Source organism: Saccharomyces eubayanus, chromosome VII, assembly GCF_001298625.1.
Source record: "Saccharomyces eubayanus strain FM1318 chromosome VII, whole genome shotgun sequence".
NCBI lineage: Eukaryota > Fungi > Ascomycota > Saccharomycetes > Saccharomycetales > Saccharomycetaceae > Saccharomyces > Saccharomyces eubayanus.
Window position 1 is genome coordinate 122,806 of NC_030982.1, and position 18,281 is coordinate 141,086.

General features: G+C 40.6%; 6 protein-coding genes and 1 non-coding gene across 7 annotated transcripts; 5 read left to right on the forward strand and 2 right to left on the reverse strand.

The window, feature by feature from the left end:
* Positions 1-253: 253 nt before the first annotated feature.
* Positions 254-326, forward strand: DI49_1779. Its single transcript has one exon. It is a non-coding gene; the product is annotated as a tRNA-Lys (tRNA).
* Positions 327-806: 480 nt separating this feature from the next.
* Positions 807-1,418, reverse strand: EMP24 (Emp24p; the record flags this gene model as incomplete). Its single annotated transcript, XM_018364948.1, has 1 exon — positions 807-1,418. One exon carries the CDS (start codon positions 1,416-1,418, stop codon positions 807-809), a length of 612 nt encoding a protein of 203 aa, XP_018222048.1.
* A 237-nt stretch (positions 1,419-1,655) lies between these two features.
* On the forward strand, positions 1,656-2,435 carry YIP4 (Yip4p; the record flags this gene model as incomplete). The annotated part of the gene is made up of 1 exon (XM_018364949.1): positions 1,656-2,435. The coding sequence occupies one exon, from the start codon at positions 1,656-1,658 to the stop codon at positions 2,433-2,435; it is 780 nt and encodes a 259-aa protein (XP_018222049.1).
* Positions 2,436-2,881: 446 nt separating this feature from the next.
* Positions 2,882-7,333, forward strand: MDS3 (Mds3p; the record flags this gene model as incomplete). The annotated part of the gene is made up of 1 exon (XM_018364950.1): positions 2,882-7,333. The coding sequence occupies one exon, from the start codon at positions 2,882-2,884 to the stop codon at positions 7,331-7,333; it is 4,452 nt and encodes a 1,483-aa protein (XP_018222050.1).
* A 737-nt stretch (positions 7,334-8,070) lies between these two features.
* On the forward strand, positions 8,071-9,357 carry DSD1 (D-serine ammonia-lyase DSD1; the record flags this gene model as incomplete). The annotated part of the gene is made up of 1 exon (XM_018364951.1): positions 8,071-9,357. The coding sequence occupies one exon, from the start codon at positions 8,071-8,073 to the stop codon at positions 9,355-9,357; it is 1,287 nt and encodes a 428-aa protein (XP_018222051.1).
* A 371-nt stretch (positions 9,358-9,728) lies between these two features.
* On the forward strand, positions 9,729-17,747 carry GCN1 (Gcn1p; the record flags this gene model as incomplete). Its single annotated transcript, XM_018364952.1, has 1 exon — positions 9,729-17,747. One exon carries the CDS (start codon positions 9,729-9,731, stop codon positions 17,745-17,747), a length of 8,019 nt encoding a protein of 2,672 aa, XP_018222052.1.
* Positions 17,748-17,940: 193 nt separating this feature from the next.
* On the reverse strand, positions 17,941-18,183 carry DI49_1785 (uncharacterized protein; the record flags this gene model as incomplete). Its single annotated transcript, XM_018364953.1, has 1 exon — positions 17,941-18,183. One exon carries the CDS (start codon positions 18,181-18,183, stop codon positions 17,941-17,943), a length of 243 nt encoding a protein of 80 aa, XP_018222053.1.
* Positions 18,184-18,281: the final 98 nt, after the last annotated feature.

The window sequence follows — 18,281 nt, forward strand, 5'->3', positions numbered from 1 at the left end:
TTTAAATCTTAACTTACTGGTCTTGTAATTTATGTCATCTTTTAACACCGTATATAATAGTAATAGATGGACAATAGTTGAATCTTGTTCCAACAAATAGATAAATTGTTTTTGAGTTTGCTTACTCCAATTTATACGAATAAGTGTACATCCGTAGTCACATATTCCAACAGTTGTGGTAGAAGTTGAGAGTTGCTCATTAAATTTTCTAGAATGATTACCCTTTCTGCTATCGTTTTATCACAAGAAAAGAGCCTTGTTGGCGCAATCGGTAGCGCGTATGACTCTTAATCATAAGGTTAGGGGTTCGAGCCCCCTACAGGGCTTTTCTTTTTTTCTTTTTAATATATATTACTGCCTGCCGAACAATAGTCGAATGGCGTAATAAAGGTGTACACTCCCAACATAATGCAATTAGCAGGGTTTTTTTCAGATTTTGAGAAAAATACTAGGTTTTGTTACAAAGTTCATGTCCCACTAACAAGAGAAGAAGGTTTTTGAGAAATAGATTGAAAAACACTTGGCGAAGACAAAATATAAAAACTGTTTAGAAAACTCCAAAGGGGGCGGCAAAACCAGTATGAATCATACGAATAAGTGTGTAACAAGGTATTGTGGCCATTCTCCATCACGAGGGAGCTCAGGTTATACAGCATGTGTACATATATGCATACGTAGACGAAAAACCCATCTCGAGTTTCCAAAAAATAGCAACTCAAAGAATCAAACCAAAAATTCAAGGTATGTATGTAATCGTATATAGGCAAAAGTAAATAGGCGATAAGACGTTCCGTTTCTTGCTTCACTTAGACTAGGGATGTGACTTCGAAAAATCTTTTCAAGTAGTATATCTGGAAAAGAGAGTTAGCGGCAACAACACCCAGTTGGAAGATAGACCACCACTTCACACGGTCATTAGTGGATTCCGCGGTATTTCTGTGGGTTCTTTCCCTAATAACAATATAACTCTGTTCGTCCTTGACTTCTCTAGTCAGCTTGGACAGCTTTCTAACGGCGCTGTCAAGCGTGTTAGTGTTCGGGTCGTCCAAATCMACGTATACGACGCCATGGATGTTGAAAGTGACATCCTTCGTCTCGACGCCGGTGTTTTCGTTCAGGAAGCAGTACTGGAAGTGACCCTTGTATGGAGCGGACAGCGTAATCTCGCCGTGGGAGGTGTCTCTGACGGTTTTCAAAACCTCGTGTCTCTCCGGCCCATAGATGATGAAGTCACCGGTCAATTGGCTGCTGGACTGAGGGTTCCGGTCCCCGAACTGGAACGAAATGGAGAGCTCGTCACCCTTGTTCAAGTCTTCGAAGAAACATCTGCGGCCATACGCTGGAAGAAGGACGTTGTGCGCGGACGCCGCAAAGAACAGAAAGCAGGCAACGACAAATCTAGTAGCAAATGAGGCCATCCTTGTGCGTGTGTTGTACTTTTTGTATGGAGGGAGGCTAAAAAAAAGGCGGTTATACCGAGAATTGCTCTGTTTATTATATGTTTCGTGTCAAAAAGCCTAACTGACCGATCTCCCAGGCTGTTTTGCACGAATTATCCGATTTCTTCGCGTTTTTTTATTATATTTTGAACGACCCGGGGGCTACCCGGCGCCGAACTTTTCTCACAGTGCCATTTTTCGTCCCCTTTTATATTAATGACAAGTGGATTTGGTCATACAGGAAGAGAAAGAAGAGCTAGAGGAGAAAGCATCAAGATGTCATACGGGAGAGACGATACTATCATTGAGCCCGATTTCATAGAGGCGGACACGCTCATGGCCGCCGGGGCCGGCAGCGCGGACGAGGGGCTCCACGATTCCGCCAGTAGAGGCACGCTGGACGAGACAGTGTTGAAGACGCTGAAGCGCGATGTGGTCGACATCAACTCGAGACTGAAGCAAGTCGTGTACCCGCACTTCCCATCGCTGTTCAGGTGCTGGTGCGACGGGCTGGGCGCCGAAGACAGCGGCTCGAGCGCCGCCGACAGCGACATCTCAGCCAACTGCGACCTATGGGCCCCGCTAGCATTCATCATCCTGTACGCGCTGTTCGTGTCACACGCACAGTCGTTGTTCTCGAGTCTGTTCGTGTCGAGCTGGTTCATCCTGCTGGTGATGGCGCTGCATCTGAGGCTCACCAAGCCGCACCAGAAGGTGTCGCTGATTTCCTACATATCCATCTGCGGGTACTGCCTGTTCCCGCAGGTTCTGAGCGCGCTGCTCTCGCAAGTGCTACTACCGCTGGCGTTCCGCATAGGGGGGCAGAACCGCTGGGTCGTGCGGGTTCTGTCCCTCTTGAAACTGGTGGTCATGGCGCTGTGCCTCATGTGGTCCGTGGCGGCCGTCGCATGGGTCACCAAGAGCAAGACCGCCATCGAGATATACCCGCTGGCTCTGTGCCTCTTCGGCATGGCCTGGCTCTCCACTATTCTATAGCTTTGAACTAAGTATATACATGCAAATACCATAGACAGACACCTTCTGGCTGATCTCGCGAGCCACGGCAGCGATTTTCGGCAGAAAGAACTAAAATAAAAAATCTGCCAGGGGGCGGCGTGAAGCTAAGGCTGACTGACTCCGTGTAGAGCAAGAAAATATCACAGCAAGATTAGCCCTTGACAGTTGGAAACCGCAGAGGCATTAGCAGTAGAGTTTAGAAGTTTGTTTTCACTCCACGGCGCACGTTACCCCAATTGTTTACACGCCACATAGGGTTGTCCTGTAAGAGCTTTCTATCTCAGCCGATAACCACCTTGCAAACATCCATAGAAAGGCTGTTTAACGACTTTTCAGATTAAGTAAGCATACTACTTTGTACATAATAGCGTACGTGGSAACTCAAAAAAAAGTAAAGTAATAATCCGCACCTGCTTCAGCGTAGTATGCCTTTATTGCAGCCATCAACTTGCTTTTGCTATCCGCTGAAACTACCTCCATCGCCGCTAGCCACCGATTCCAACGAGCTGGATGAATGCGCCAGGAGAAGATTGACGCTGGACTATAGGACGGGGTCAGCTGTAACGCTGACGAGGTCGAATATCTTCGTGCATGGCGGTCTGACCATTCCGCTGAACCTACCCGTTATAAACTCTATGCAATTACAGAAGGAGCTTATCCTGTTCTTTGCCAAGGAGAAAAACAATGGGAGTTCTTTTAAGAACTTGAACGAATGGATAAGTAAGGAGACCTTTTTCTTAGACCTGATGTCTAGGACCTGGTACAGAGTGAAAACGTCCTTTGACGAGAAGACAGAGGAACTACAGAAGGGGGGCAGTGCCGCTTCTAAGCTAGATTCTGGCACGGAGGATATCCCAGCGGGAGTTAAGAGAGCAAGCTCCCTCGAATCTCCCCTCAGGGAAAGACTGTTGCATTCCCTATGCTATTTAGACGGCTGTTTATATATATTCGGCGGTCTTACAGTGTCCCCGCAAAGCGGGTATGAGTTGATTGCCACTAATGAACTGTGGAGATTAGACTTGAACACCAAAAAATGGTCTCTGCTAAGCAAAGACCCTCAAATAACGAGAAGGTTCAACCATAACATGCATGTGAAAAACGAAAATAATGACAGTAGAGATACAAAGCTGATAATAGTGGGCGGGCTTAATAACATGGACCAGCCGGTAAGGAAAATAGACATTTACAACATCTCACAGAATTGCTGGCAGTCCGAGACAGTTCCCAGACAACCAATGGAAATTACTACAAATGTTGATGGGAAGCCTGTGGCGTTAACCAAAGATCAGAATTTCTCCATCCTGGTGGAGAATAACGAAGCTAATGTTCCTGCATTGGCATTTTACATGCGAAGTGACCAAATAGACGAAAGCCTGGGCAAGGATAACTCGAAAACGAAAAACCAGTCGCCCATAGTGGCATTGCCCCTGTTGTCCGGTTCACAAGGTATCCGAATGCCCTCGAACCCGGCCCTGCCGAAAAAGCTATTGAATGTTCCCTACGAGTTGTTGGCACCAACAGGTGACTATTTCGGGTTCAATATTGTGATAGGTGGGTTCCATCCGAACTACGAGTCTTCCAACTTCCACTGCTTCATATACGATATCAATTCAGGGAAGTGGTCGCGTGTGGCTACTGCTTGTCCAGATTGTGATATTAACAAACACCGATTCTGGAGAATGTTTGTGTGGAAGTCACACCACCAGACTGTTTTGTTAGGTACCAAGACCGACGATTATCATTCCCCTAGTGTTYAAAGATTCGACCATCTTTCCACTTTTGGTCTACCCCTAATAAATATCTTCAACAAGACAATACAACTGCCACATCACAGAGTATCGGCTTCGTCTTTGCCCATACCGATAGAGAACATGGCAAAACATAATGACAAGCCATTGAGGAAATTAAGTTTCACTTCGTCGGCTACTTCTCAATTTGAAAGTTACATTAGATATATTGCCCCTCCTTTGGAAATGTCATCCATCCAATCGGTGTTCCCGCCCTATGCCATGGTCCTAGGTAAAGACGCATTGGAAATTTACGGGAAGCCCTTATCCGATTTTGAATTCATTACCAGTGAAGGCGATTCCATTGGTATCCCATGCTATTTATTGAGGAAAAGATGGGGTCGTTATTTCGATATGCTCCTATCTCAAAGTTATACAAAAGTTTGTGCTGATTATGAAACCACTGGAACTCAATCCACACTAATTAAATTCTCTCCGCATTCGTCTAGAAATAGTTCTAAAGCCGTAAGGCCAGAAGGCAGACTTTCTTCATCAGGTTCACTGGAAAATTATTTTGAAAAAAATTTCCCTATATTTGCAAGAACAAGTGTCGGTGAAACTCAAAGTTCCCGTCCTCAGGTAGTAAACATAGACATGAAACTTTCGAAAACATCTAGTGCACCGGATGAACTGAGTTCTTCCGGGTCTTCCGATTTATACTCAACTCCGCATTACCAACGTACTAACGATGAAGACGATGATGAAGACCCTGTTTCTCCAAAGCCTGTATCGAAATCGAACAGTATTTATAGACCAATTAGGAAAACAGAAAGTTCATCTACTACTAGCTCCTCAAATGGTATGGTATTTAGAGTCCCCTTTAAAGAGAAAGCAGCAGTGATGTCAAATACAGAAGCACTCTTGGAAACAAATCTTTCACTTCAAGAATTGAGCAGAAGGAGATCATCATTGATGAGTATCCCCTCCGGCGAGCTTCTGAGATCATCTATATCTGAGGCGGAACATCACCGTCGCGCATCACACCCCATCACTTCCTTACCAGTATTAGAGGATGAGGAAGCGTCGAGCGGTAAACAACAGCAACAGCAGAGTTCGCAAACATATCCTCATAGTCATTTGTCTCCCCGGAGATTTTCGAGAAGCGCAAGAAGCTCAATTTCCTACGTAAGTTCCACTTCTGATAGGCGCGGAAACTCAATCTCTAGTAGAAGTACAAGCGAAAGCTTTGGAACGCCACCGGTTTTAGGCGTTTTAAATGTACCACTACCACCCCAAACCAAAGAACCCAAAGAACCACCGCCACCATGTCCTGGAGCAAGTACTAGTTCGAACTCAAGACGGTGTCATACTCTAACGGACTACATGCATTCCAACAAGGCTAGTCCCTTTTCTTCTCGTAGGTCATCACACGTCAGTAGGCGCTCTAGCACACCAGAGACTGAAAACGCGTTTTCTGCTACACCAAGGGCGTCCTTAGATGGCCAAATATTAGGAAAATCCCTAAAGGATGGCTCTATATTGCAGCACACACAATCGAGAATGAACTCTTTTCCGAAGGCAAATGAAACATTGCAAACTCCAACGTCGTCAAATAACGAATGGAGTCGCCAATCAGTTGCTTCAAATACTGATAGTTTTGATAGTATGCAATCCAATTTTGCCTTGGAATTGGAACCGCTATTAACCCCAAGATCATTGTACATGCCTTGGCCAACTTCCTCAGTTAGAGCGTTTGCCGAATTCTTTTATACGGGGCAAGTAAATAGCAAATGGATTTTGGCACCAGTCGCTCTTGATTTATTAGTAATGGCCAAAATCTATGAAATACCATTACTTTATAAGCTAATCCTCGAAGTGTTGTATTCAATTTTGGCTAAAAAGGAAGAGAGTTTATCCTTAACATGTACTTCGGTAATGGATACCATCCAATCCAAAGTTCTCAATCACTATAAAGGTGATGAGGAAAAAACGAAAAGTCATCTGACTTCGAACGAAACTTATCAGGAACTTCTTAGATTGAAATTATCATTAGAGAATATAGATAATGGGTATTACGACCCAGATTTGTTGCGCAAACAATCAAGAACACACTCTTCAAGTACACAAGAAAGTAGTGGTAGCGGAAACGGCGAGAAATCCGCTACCGGTGGTGAGTCCTTGGACAGTTCTTCAAGTAATGTTCCTACTGTCTTTGCTGGCGGACCTAGGGATAGTCATAACTCTATCGGTTCCATTGGCTTTCCAAATAGCATGAATATGCAGGGCTCGAGGAGATCTACCTCTGGGTTTTCTCCACGTGTTAAGATGAAGTCAAGCTTGAGCAAAGAAATAGATCCAAAAACTTTTTATGACGAATACAAGGCAAAAGAGTGTAACAGCTTTGACGACAATGATGACCAACAAACGAATATAGGAAGCTTTAATCTCAATCTGTTTGATATGAATTATGATTCCATCAGCAGTAGTAGTACTAATAGTGTTAGTAGTAGTGATCTAGAAGAAAAAGAAGAACAGGAACAACTTCAAGATTTGTCAGAGATAGAAACGGAAGATTCTGCTGAAATTTTGGACGCAAGGGTTCAAAACAAGGAAAGCAATAAACCGATGAACGATTTTCCAAAAGATAAGAAATATAACTACCCACCACAGGAAAAGAACAACTGCTCAAAGGCAAAAGAAGCCAAAGATGACAGAGAGGAAGAGGAAGAGTTTGACTTCGGCTTGGGGATGCTTTCACTTAATAAAATAAAAAGGGAAGCTAAACATGTCGACAAAATAGATGACTCTGTGGACCCCTTATTCAAGTCTTCTGGTCTTCCACAGAGTCCAATTCGAACGTATGGGTCTGCCACAAGAGCTAGTTCAGCCTCCGGAAAGCCCTATAAAGATACTCGGTCCTTTAATGCGATCACTGTCTTAACACTAGAAAATATGGCATCTGCAAATGCATTGCCTCCGGTCGACTACGTCATAAAATCGATTTACAGAACCACTGTGTTGGTTAATGATATTCGATTGATGGTTCGTTGTATGGATTGCATTGAACTGTCTAAAAATCTAAGAGTAGCCAAAAAGAAAGCCCTCGAGGACATATCTAAATTGAAAGCTACTCCAAAACCATCACCGTAAGATGCCGTTCACAGGTTGGCTTTTAAGGTGCATTTGCGAAGCCTTGGAACAAAACGAGGTGCTTTTGAGTATCTTCAGAAAATCCAACTATCACAAATTGCAATATTTCCTGTCTTACACATTTTTGAAATAGTAGGCACCAGTACTTTTTACCACAACATATGTCCTCTTTTTACATACTGCCGTGCGAGGATATTTAACTAAATATTTGTATATATCATCAATTAAAGGCTGCATTCGACGTATTTATTAAAGGAAGAATTTGTCATTTCATTACTGCTTTTACCCATTTGTGTTTCTGTCAGTAGTCATTCAATGACTGTATATCGAGGCTATCATTATCTTGGCCCACATATTATGACATTTATGAGACGACCTAACTGGCCTATAACCGTGATGATTCAGCTAATTATCCACAGCTTTGATGTTAATGCGGGTATTAGCTATACGCAGGAAAAAACATAAGCTGGTGTCGGAACAAAAAAATCACCAGAGCAACTTTTTAGATCGGACCAAAATTCGTCGGACGTTGACTAGACGGAGTTAAATTTCTCTCGGAACTATAGATTGATTGATTGATTATTATATAATGTTAATCTTTCCTTATCAAAAGTCACTTCTGGGTGTTTATCTCCATTTAAGCATTATGTGGTATATAGAGAAACTAAGGTTGCTCTATAGAAATAGAGCTGTGTCTGGTAAGGGAATATAATCATCATATAAAAGAATAGTTACAAATGAGTGATATTTTGTCTCAATATAAGGGATGCTCAATCCAAAATTTACCCACACCCAGCTTTATTATCGATGAGGAAAAATTTGATCGAAATTGTACAGCAATGTTGAACAATGTCGAGAGCCTGAGCCAACAATCTGGGCTGCCAATCAAGTTTCGTGCTCATGTGAAGACTCATAAAACGGCAAAAGGCACTTTAAAGCAATTGGGCCATGGTCTACCATTAGCTAAGCGTACCACAAAAGCTATCTTAGTCTCTACTTTAAAGGAGGCAGTCGAACTTTTAGATTACCAAGACAGACAGTGCTTGGATTACATTGATGATATATCATACAGCTTGCCTTGTTGTGTTCCCGAGTTTATTCCTCTTTTGAGCAATCTGTCAAGAAGAGTGGATAATTTTCAAGTGTTTGTGGATAATATAGAGCATTTAGAAAACTTGAGAAAATTTGGGAGACCTGCTTCAGGCAAGAAATGGTCCATATTTATCAAAGTTGATATGGGGACCCATAGAGCAGGCCTTGCTTACGACTCCTCCGAATTTTTGAGCCTTTTGACAAAGTTGGCTTCACCAGAAATCAAGGAAGTCGTCGAGCTATATGGGTTTTACGCACATGCGGGACATAGTTACTCTTCAACCACCATCAACGATACTCAGGCTCTTTTGATTGAAGAAATAAAAGCAGTAAATAAGGCTACCCAGGCCATGTGTTCTGTAGATTCGGAACTTGACGCCTCAAAATTAACTTTGTCTGTAGGGGCTACACCAACCTCAAATTCGTTAAAGCTTGATAATAAAAGTTCCCTTATCAAATTAATTACTGAGGAACTAACAGGTCAACTTGAAATACATTGCGGCAATTATTGTATGTATGACCTGCAACAGGTGGCAACAGGATGTGTCCAAGATTATGAAATAGCCGGTTTTGTACTGGGAACAGTTTTATCATCGTATCCTTCGAGAGGTGAAATGTTGAGTAACACAGGTGTGATGAGTCTATCAAGGGAAGCGTCTTCGATAAAAGGGTTTGGCATTTGTGTGGATTTGCAACAAGTTTTAAAATTCAAGGAATACAGTAGAGAATGGTATGTTGCTAGAGTTTCTCAAGAGCATGGCATATTGAAGCCAACAAGGAGTTGGAATGAGGTCACTCCATTAAGTTTAGGCACTAAATTTGCTATCCTTCCTCAACACGCATGTATCACAATGGGTCAATTTGAAAATTATTTTGTTGTTGATAGCAAAGGAATTGTCACCGATGTTTGGGCACCTTTCCAAAAATGGTGAGACTTTAATTATACTTTTTTTATATACTTTTATTCAAAGTCTAATTTCCGATTTTGAAGCCTTTCATATCTTTGTACTTTGTTTGTAGTCCAGGTTTAATATCAAAGGACATACCAAGACGGTGATAAAAACCTATAACATACTATAAAGCATAGCACTCAAGTTACCAATTGCTCTACCATTCCGCCTGCCAACCTATTTACAACGGCACCACAACGACGCAAGTTGACCTTCTCAACATATCACTTGCCACGAATGAAAAATTTGAATAAAGCAAAATGCTTCGAAAAGATGAAGAGCTTGGTTTGATGGATCTAAGCAGACCACCCAAGCAAACAAAGCTCTAACTGACACTACCCACCCCTATAGTGATGACAGCTACCTTAAACTGGGCGGATATATCCCCTGTTTTGGAAAAGGGCACCCGCGAATCACTAGTGTCTAAAAGAGTACCTTTTTTGCAAGATATATCACAGCTAGTTCGTCAAGAAACATTGGAGAAACCTCAATTATCTGAAATTGCTTCTGTTTTACTAAATACGTTTGTGGTTTACGAAGACACAAAATCTAAAAGCTTGGTGACCTCAATATTGCTTGACATTTTGAGACTAGAACCATGTCTTTTGGAAAACTTTGTCCAATTCATTTCTGGTGTCGTCACCAGTAATCCGGCTACCAAGGCTGCCGCAGATTACCTTAACTTGTTAGACTGGATTAATTCATTGCTGGTTTTTGTTTCGCGTAATTCATCTTTACCTGAAGAATTCATTCCAAAACTGTTGGTCGCCCATTCTTACGCAACATTTGGTGTTGAAACAATTCTTGATAACCAGGAAGATAGCAAGAAATCTCAAGATAAACAAAACCAACATAGAAAAAGAATCCGCCAATGCATTTTCCAATCGACTGTGAAGACGTTTCTTAAATGCTTGAAAGACAATAACGATTGCCTTTCTTATCTGCAAACTGTAACTAACACTCTGCTTCAAGAGCACTCTAAGCTAAAGATAACCAGTGTTGGTATAGTTGTGATAATGGGTGCTTTAACTCAAACTACACTTCAATTATTGCCGAGGCAACCAATTCTTTACTCTGACTTGAAGGAAAATTCAGTGGAAAAGTTTTGCGAATATTTGGGCAGAGAAGTATTTTTGGGGAAGAATCCACCATCTCCATTTTGCTTAGAAGTTGGTTTGAAACCTTTTCTAAAGGAATTTGTTTCGCAAAACCTGTTTACCACATATTTTGTCCCCAACATTGAAAAAGCAATTTTAAGATCTCCCGAAGTTGGCTTTTCAACTTTATCTGAGCTATACGCTGGTGTTTCCACTGAGAAGGTAAATCTCTTGAGTGTCTTTACTTCTTCCAAGCTACTTAGCCAATCCTTCTCGGCATTCAAAAGCTCAAAAGAAATAGTCAGAAGCATCTCGCTTCATTCCGTGATAACTCTACTGAGAAAGGTGTCAAAAAGTGGAACTAACTCGGAAGACTTGATGAAGGTTGTCGATGAAATTTTCAAGAACATCAAATCGAATTTAAACGCTGATTATAAGTCAATGATTTCTAAAATCCTCATAGAAATACCCTTAACACACCGTGAGGTCTCCGAAAAAATCTGTAAAGGCTTATTTCCATATATTTCTAAAGAAAGTAACGAAACAGCTTTGGCTCTAATGCTGAATGCCTTTTTCATTCATTATTTCAGTTTAGCTGAATCCATCGAAGAATTTAACAAGATTGTATCAGCTGGTTTTACGGATAAAAAACCTGCTCTTAAAAAATGCTGGTTTGCCTCTTTTTTGAACAATTCTAATACTGCCTCTGAACAAGTTCTTCTAGACTTCATAGACGGTTGTCTGGAGTTTGTGAAGGACTCCATCACGCATTATCAAACACATGGACATACAAGTATTTTAGGAACTATTGAATTTATAAACAAGATACTAACATTGAATAACACTGAGCTACATGATCGCATCATGCAGCTAATAGAAGCCCTTCCTGCAGAAACTTGTATAGGTGATGCGATATTGACCGCTACGCTGTCAACAGAACTCTCTATCGAGAATCGTATTCACGCTGTAAATTTACTACAAGAGTTGTTTTTCAAAAAGCCAGAAATTATTGGATTTGGTGTCATCAATGCTATCGAAAGGAGGATGTGTGTACAAGAATTAGTACCTCAGCAAAACATCTCGTGCAAACATATTACATCTGTACTACTGGCCATAACCACCGAGTTACCTGACAAGGAAGCTTTAATAAAGGTGTTAGTTAATGCTCTCATCGTAGCTCAATGGAATATTTTCAATGTCAAGAATGGATGGGCTGGGTTAGTTTTACGAGCAAAACTTGACCCAGCCGAAATTGTTAAACAAAACGCTAATGTTATTATCGATAAGATTGACAGAATCACTACGGATAATGAATGGATAGATACGATTTACGGCACATGTGCTCTACAAGCGGCTGCGTATGCTGCATTTATTCAACCCGCCGAGTTTACTCCGCTTCTTTGTAGGACTATCGCGACGGACCTAGAAATAGGCGATTTATCACAATTATCCGAAGAAGACATCGATATTTTCAATGGCGATGAAGGTGTTTTAGTGATTAATGTTTTGGAAGAAAGTATAAATAAGAAACTTTCTAACAAAAACTCCAAAGAGTATGAAACCCTCATGTGGGAACAAAAGATTAGGAAGGAGCAAGCCAAGAAAAGTATCAAAAAATTGTCAAAAGATGAGCAAGAGCTAGTTAACAAACAATTGGCCAAAGAATCTGAAATCAGATTGCGTGTCTCAGGTATTTTTACTCGTTTAAAGCGTGGAGTTAGATTGGTTTCTGAACTATCTAAAGCTGCTTGCTTAGTGGAAAATGGTATTGCTACTTGGTTCCCATTAGCGGTCACAAAGTTCTTGCGTTTATGCTCAGAAAAGAATATTTCAAAACTAACGGACGATGTAAATGAAATCTTCTTGCAGCTTTCTCAAAATGTATCCGACAGACTAGGCAACATCAGGCTTTTCCTTGGTTTAGCAACTTTGCGTGTACACAATGCTAAGAATATCTCAGAAAATTATTTGCAAGAGCCATTGGTTGAAGCACTGTCGAGAGTTCTTTTCAGAATTAAGTTTGTGTCTAACCAAGCTGCTCTGGACTCCATTAGTTTGACTTATATCTTACCATTGTTAATCAATGTTTTGGAGAAGGGTAAATCGGTGGCACTAAAGAATGCTGATAAGCCTGTTGTTAAAGCTGAATTTATTGAAGAAGACGAAGAAGAAGAGCATTTGTTATTAGCTATGGAAATTATTTCTGTGCATGCTGAAGCTTTTGTTGACCCTTCTATCCCCAGAATCTCTATTATCGAAGTTTTGTTATCACTTCTTTCTTTGCCATCAAAGGCAAAGATTGCTAAGGACTGCTTTAATGCGTTGTGCCAAAGCATATCTGTTGCTCCAAACCAAGAAGATCTCACTATAATGCTGTCAAATTTATTGTCACCTAATCAATTTGTTCGTTCAACAATATTGGAAACAATAGATAATGAATTTGAACTGGAACCATTCTTGAAATACTCACCAGAAGTTTTCATTTGTAGATTTGATTCGGACCCTTCAAACCGCGAAACTGCAGATTTCATATGGGAATTCAACAAGTTTTGTATCAACGATAAACTAATGAAGAGCCTGCTTCCATTATTCAATCAAGATGATAGTGGTTTAAGATTATTTGTTGCTAACGCATATGCTTTTGGTGCAATAACTATATCCACTTCAGAACACAGGTCCCCAGACGTTTACTTGAACAATCTAATGGACTTTTATAAGGAGAATGCCAGACCACTGGAACCAATTCTTGATCAATTTGGTTTGATTCTTGTACCTGCTAATGAACAGAAGGATCCATGGCAAGGAAGAAGTACAACTGCGATCACATTGAAAATCATGGCCAAAGCTCTTTCTGCAGATGAGAATACTGTTGTTAATATTATAAAGTTTTTAGTCGATGATGGAGGTCTAGTAGACAGAGAGCCAATTGTTCGTCAAGAAATGAAAGAAGCTGGTGTTGAATTAATCACTTTGCATGGTTCTCAAAAATCTGAAGAGTTGATTCCATTTTTTGAAGAAGCGTTGAGTTCTAGTACAAATAGTGCCTTAAAGGAAAATGTTATTATTCTTTATGGTACATTAGCAAGACATTTACAGGAAAGTGATGCAAGAATTCACACAATTATTGAAAGGTTACTTTCCACTCTCGACACTCCTTCAGCTGATATTCAACAAGCAGTCTCGGCTTGTATAGCGCCATTGGTTTTTCAATTCAAACCTAGAGTTGGCGAATATTTGAATCTTTTAATGGACAAACTATTAAACCCAACAGTCGCCGCTTCCATACGGAAAGGTGCTGCTTGGGGTATTGCAGGTTTGGTTAAAGGTTACGGTATTTCAGCGCTTTCAGAGTTTGATATAATCCGTAACCTCATAGAAGCTGCAGAGGACAAAAAAGAGCCAAAAAGACGCGAATCTGTTGGATTCTGCTTTCAATATTTATCTCAATCGTTAGGTAAGTTTTTTGAACCGTATGTGATCGAAATTCTACCAAATATCCTGAAAAATTTAGGTGATGCTGTTCCTGAAGTTAGGGATGCGACCGCTCGTGCAACAAAGGCGATAATGGCTCATACTACCGGGTACGGTGTCAAAAAATTGATTCCAGTCGCTGTCTCAAATTTGGATGAAATTGCATGGAGAACCAAAAGAGGTTCTGTCCAGTTGCTAGGTAACATGGCCTACTTGGATCCTACCCAACTATCAGCTTCTTTATCTACCATTGTTCCTGAAATTGTTGGTGTTTTGAACGATTCTCATAAGGAAGTACGTAAGGCTGCTGATGAATCATTGAAAAGATTTGGTGAAGTTATCAGAAATCCGGAAATTCAAAAATTGGTCCCTATTCTATTACAAGCCATTGGCGATCCAACCAAATACACAGAGGAAGCGTTGGATTCATTGATCCAAACTCAGTTTGTTCATTATATTGATGGTCCGTCATTGGCATTAATCATTCACATTATCCACCGTGGTATGCATGATAGATCTGCCAACATTAAGAGAAAAGCATGTAAGATTGTTGGTAATATGGCCATTTTGGTTGATACTAAGGACCTTGTTCCGTACTTGCAACAATTAATTGATGAAGTTGAGATTGCTATGGTCGATCCTGTTCCAAATACTAGAGCCACAGCGGCACGTGCATTAGGTGCGTTGGTAGAAAGGTTGGGTGAAGAGCAATTCCCAGATTTGATTCCTCGTCTATTGGATACTTTGAGTGACGAATCCAAATCAGGTGATCGTCTCGGTTCAGCTCAAGCTCTTGCCGAAGTTATTAGTGGTTTAGGTTTGACTAAATTGGATGAAATGTTACCAACCATTTTAGCTGGTGTAACTAACTTCCGCACTTATATTAGAGAGGGTTTCATGCCTTTATTGCTTTTCCTTCCTGTTTGCTTTGGATCCCAATTTGCTTCATATATTAACCAAATCATTCAGCCTATTCTTTCCGGTCTGGCTGATAATGACGAAAATATTCGTGATACTGCTTTAAAAGCTGGTAAGCTAATTGTTAAAAATTATGCTACAAAGGCCGTTGATCTACTATTGCCCGAGTTAGAAAGGGGTATGTTTGATGAAAATGACAGAATCCGTTTATCATCTGTTCAATTAACGGGTGAGTTATTGTTCCAAGTTACTGGTATTTCTTCCAAGAACGAATTTTCTGAAGAAGATGGTGACCATAACGGTGAGTTCTCTGGTAAATTGGTTGATGTACTTGGCCAAGATCGTCGTGACAGAATTTTGGCCGCATTATTTGTATGCAGAAACGATACCTCCGGTATTGTGCGTGCTACGACGGTGGATATTTGGAAGGCTTTGGTGCCGAATACTCCAAGAGCTGCCAAGGAAATCCTTCCAACCTTAACCGGTATGATTGTTACTCATTTAGCTTCACCATCCCATACATTGCGTAACATTGCTGCTCAAACTTTGGGTGATCTTGTTCGTCGTGTTGGTAGTAATGCTCTTTCGCAATTGCTACCAAGTTTGGAGGAATCTCTAGTAGAAACGCCAAACCCAGATTCGAGACAAGGTGTTTGTATTGCTCTCCATGAACTAATTGAATCAGCTTCCGCCGAAACCATTTCACAGTTCCAATCTATTATAGTGAACATAATCCGAACCGCCTTAATTGATGAATCTGCTACTGTCAGACAAGCAGCCGCGCAATCGTTTGACGTATTTCAAGATGTTGTCGGAAAAACGGCTGTTGATGAGGTGTTACCATATTTGTTGCACATGCTTGAATCATCTGATAACTCCGGTTTCGCTTTGTTAGGTTTACAAGAGATTATGTCGAAAAAGTCTGATGTCATATTCCCAATCTTAATACCGACCTTATTGTCTCCTCCAATAGACGCGTTTAGAGCTTCAGCATTAGGTTCATTGGCAGAAGTCGCTGGATCAGCTTTATACAAGCGTTTGTCAATTATAGTCAACGCTTTGGTCGACGCTATTATAACAATCTCTGGTGACGAGTCTACTAAGGCAGCACTGGAGGTTGCACTGGACAGAGTATTTTTATCTGTGACTGACGATGAAGGTCTTCACCCACTACTTCAACAAATCATGTCTTTACTAAAAAACGACAATATAGAAAAGCGTATAGTCATTCTAGAGCGTTTGCCAAACTTCTTTGATAAAACGACTCTTGATTTCGGTATCTATATTCCTGACTTTGTCTCACATGCAATTTTATCGTTGGATGATGAGGATCCTAGAGTTGTTAAAGGGAACTTCGATGCTCTGTCCACTTTATTAAAGAAGGTTGATAAACCTACCCTAGAAAAATTGGTCAAACCTTCAAAGCAATCTTTAGCATTGACAGGTAAACAAGGAGAAGATCTAGCAGCCTTCGTGTTACCAAGAGGTCCAAACTGTATTTTACCTATTTTCTTGCATGGTTTGATGTATGGTTCCAATGACGAAAGGGAAGAATCTGCTTTAGCCATTGCTGACGTTGTTTCGAAGACACCTGCTGCTAATTTGAAACCATTCGTGAGTGTCATTACTGGTCCATTGATTCGTGTTGTAGGTGAGAGATTTAGTAGTGACATCAAAGCAGCCATTTTGTTTGCACTCAATGTCTTATTTGTTAAAATTCCAATGTTTTTGAGACCCTTTATTCCGCAATTACAAAGAACATTTGTTAAGTCTTTGTCTGATGCATCGAATGAAACACTTCGTCTACGTGCAGCAAAAGCTCTTGGTGCTTTGATTGAACATCAGCCTCGTGTTGACCCATTAGTCATTGAATTGGTGACAGGTGCCAAGCAAGCAACCGACGAAGGTGTTAAAACAGCAATGCTTAAGGCTTTACTAGAGGTTATTATCAAAGCTGGTTCTAAATTAAACGAGAGTTCAAAAATACACATTGTCAATTTGGTTGAGGAAGAAATGCTAGGTAGTAACGATAAATTGGCAGTTGCTTACGCTAAATTGATTGGTTCATTATCGGAAATTTTATCCAGCCAAGAAGCCCATAAGATTCTTCAAGACAAGGTTTTGAATGCTGATTTAGAAGGAGAAACAGGTAAGTTTGCCATTTTGACTCTAAACTCATTCTTGAAAGATGCTCCTATACATATCTTTAACACAGGCTTGGTAGATGAAGTTATAAGCTACACTGTCAATGCGATTCAATCTCCTGATGTATACTTTGGAGAAAACGGTGCTATTGCTGCTGGTAAATTGCTCCTGTTAGAAGGAGAGAGAAGATCTCCTTTCGTTAAAACAGATGCACCAGAAGCATTTAAAATTGGCGATGAAAACATAAGTCTATTGATCAAAGAACTAAGTAAGGCTGTTTTGCAACCAGCTAGCAATTCAACAGACGTGAGAAGATTGGCTTTAGTTGTCATTAGGACATTGGCAAGATTCAAATTCGAGGAATGTATCAAACCGTACTACAATCTTTTGGGACCATCGGTATTCGCATGTTTGCGCGACCCAGTTATTCCAATCAAGCTTGCCGCAGAAAAGGCATACTTAGCTTTATTTAAACTGGCTGAGGAAAATGATATGCACACTTTCAACGAGTGGTTTTCTGGAATTTCTGGTGGTGAAAGCACTATCGAAAGCATTACAGGTACTACCATTCAATTAAGATCCATTGGAGACTACACCAAAAGAGTTGGTAAAAGATTGGCAAATGTCGAAAGAGAAAGAATTGCCGCCGGTGGTGATGCGGAAACCATGTTTAGTGACAGATTTGAAGATGAAAGAGAAATATGGGCAGTTGGAGGTGTTGAGTTGACCACAGATATTTGAAGAGTTACTTTTAATTTTTAGAGCTGTGTTACTTTTTATCTTATATTGCTATTTCAATGGGAAAAAAGCCTTCATTATATACTAAATACTACGTTAGAAAGTATGTTCACAGATTTTTTATTTTGTACTTTCAACTCATCTATTAATAGGTAAAAGTCTAAGCTAGTAAAGGCTGTACATAGAATACAATTACTCATTCATATTTAGACTCATAACTATCGATTAGTCGCCATATCCAGCGCTCCAGTCGCGGTGAGGCTTGCCACCACATCATATCGTTATGATCTGTATTGGCGATTCCTAAACACCAAATGATTGTCGACCTTAGATAGTGTTTTAGAATTAACTTGTATGAAAGGTTTAATGTGAGGACCGCTAACAAAAACAAAGCTGTCAATTTAAACGGCTTAATTAACGAAGTTTCTTTTTCAGTCATAGCAGTTCGTATGTGACATAAACTGAAAGTTTTTGTATTAACGTGTTGTGGTAGTCTCTTTCAGGATAGCTGTTTGAATCATGTATGTATCAGCATGT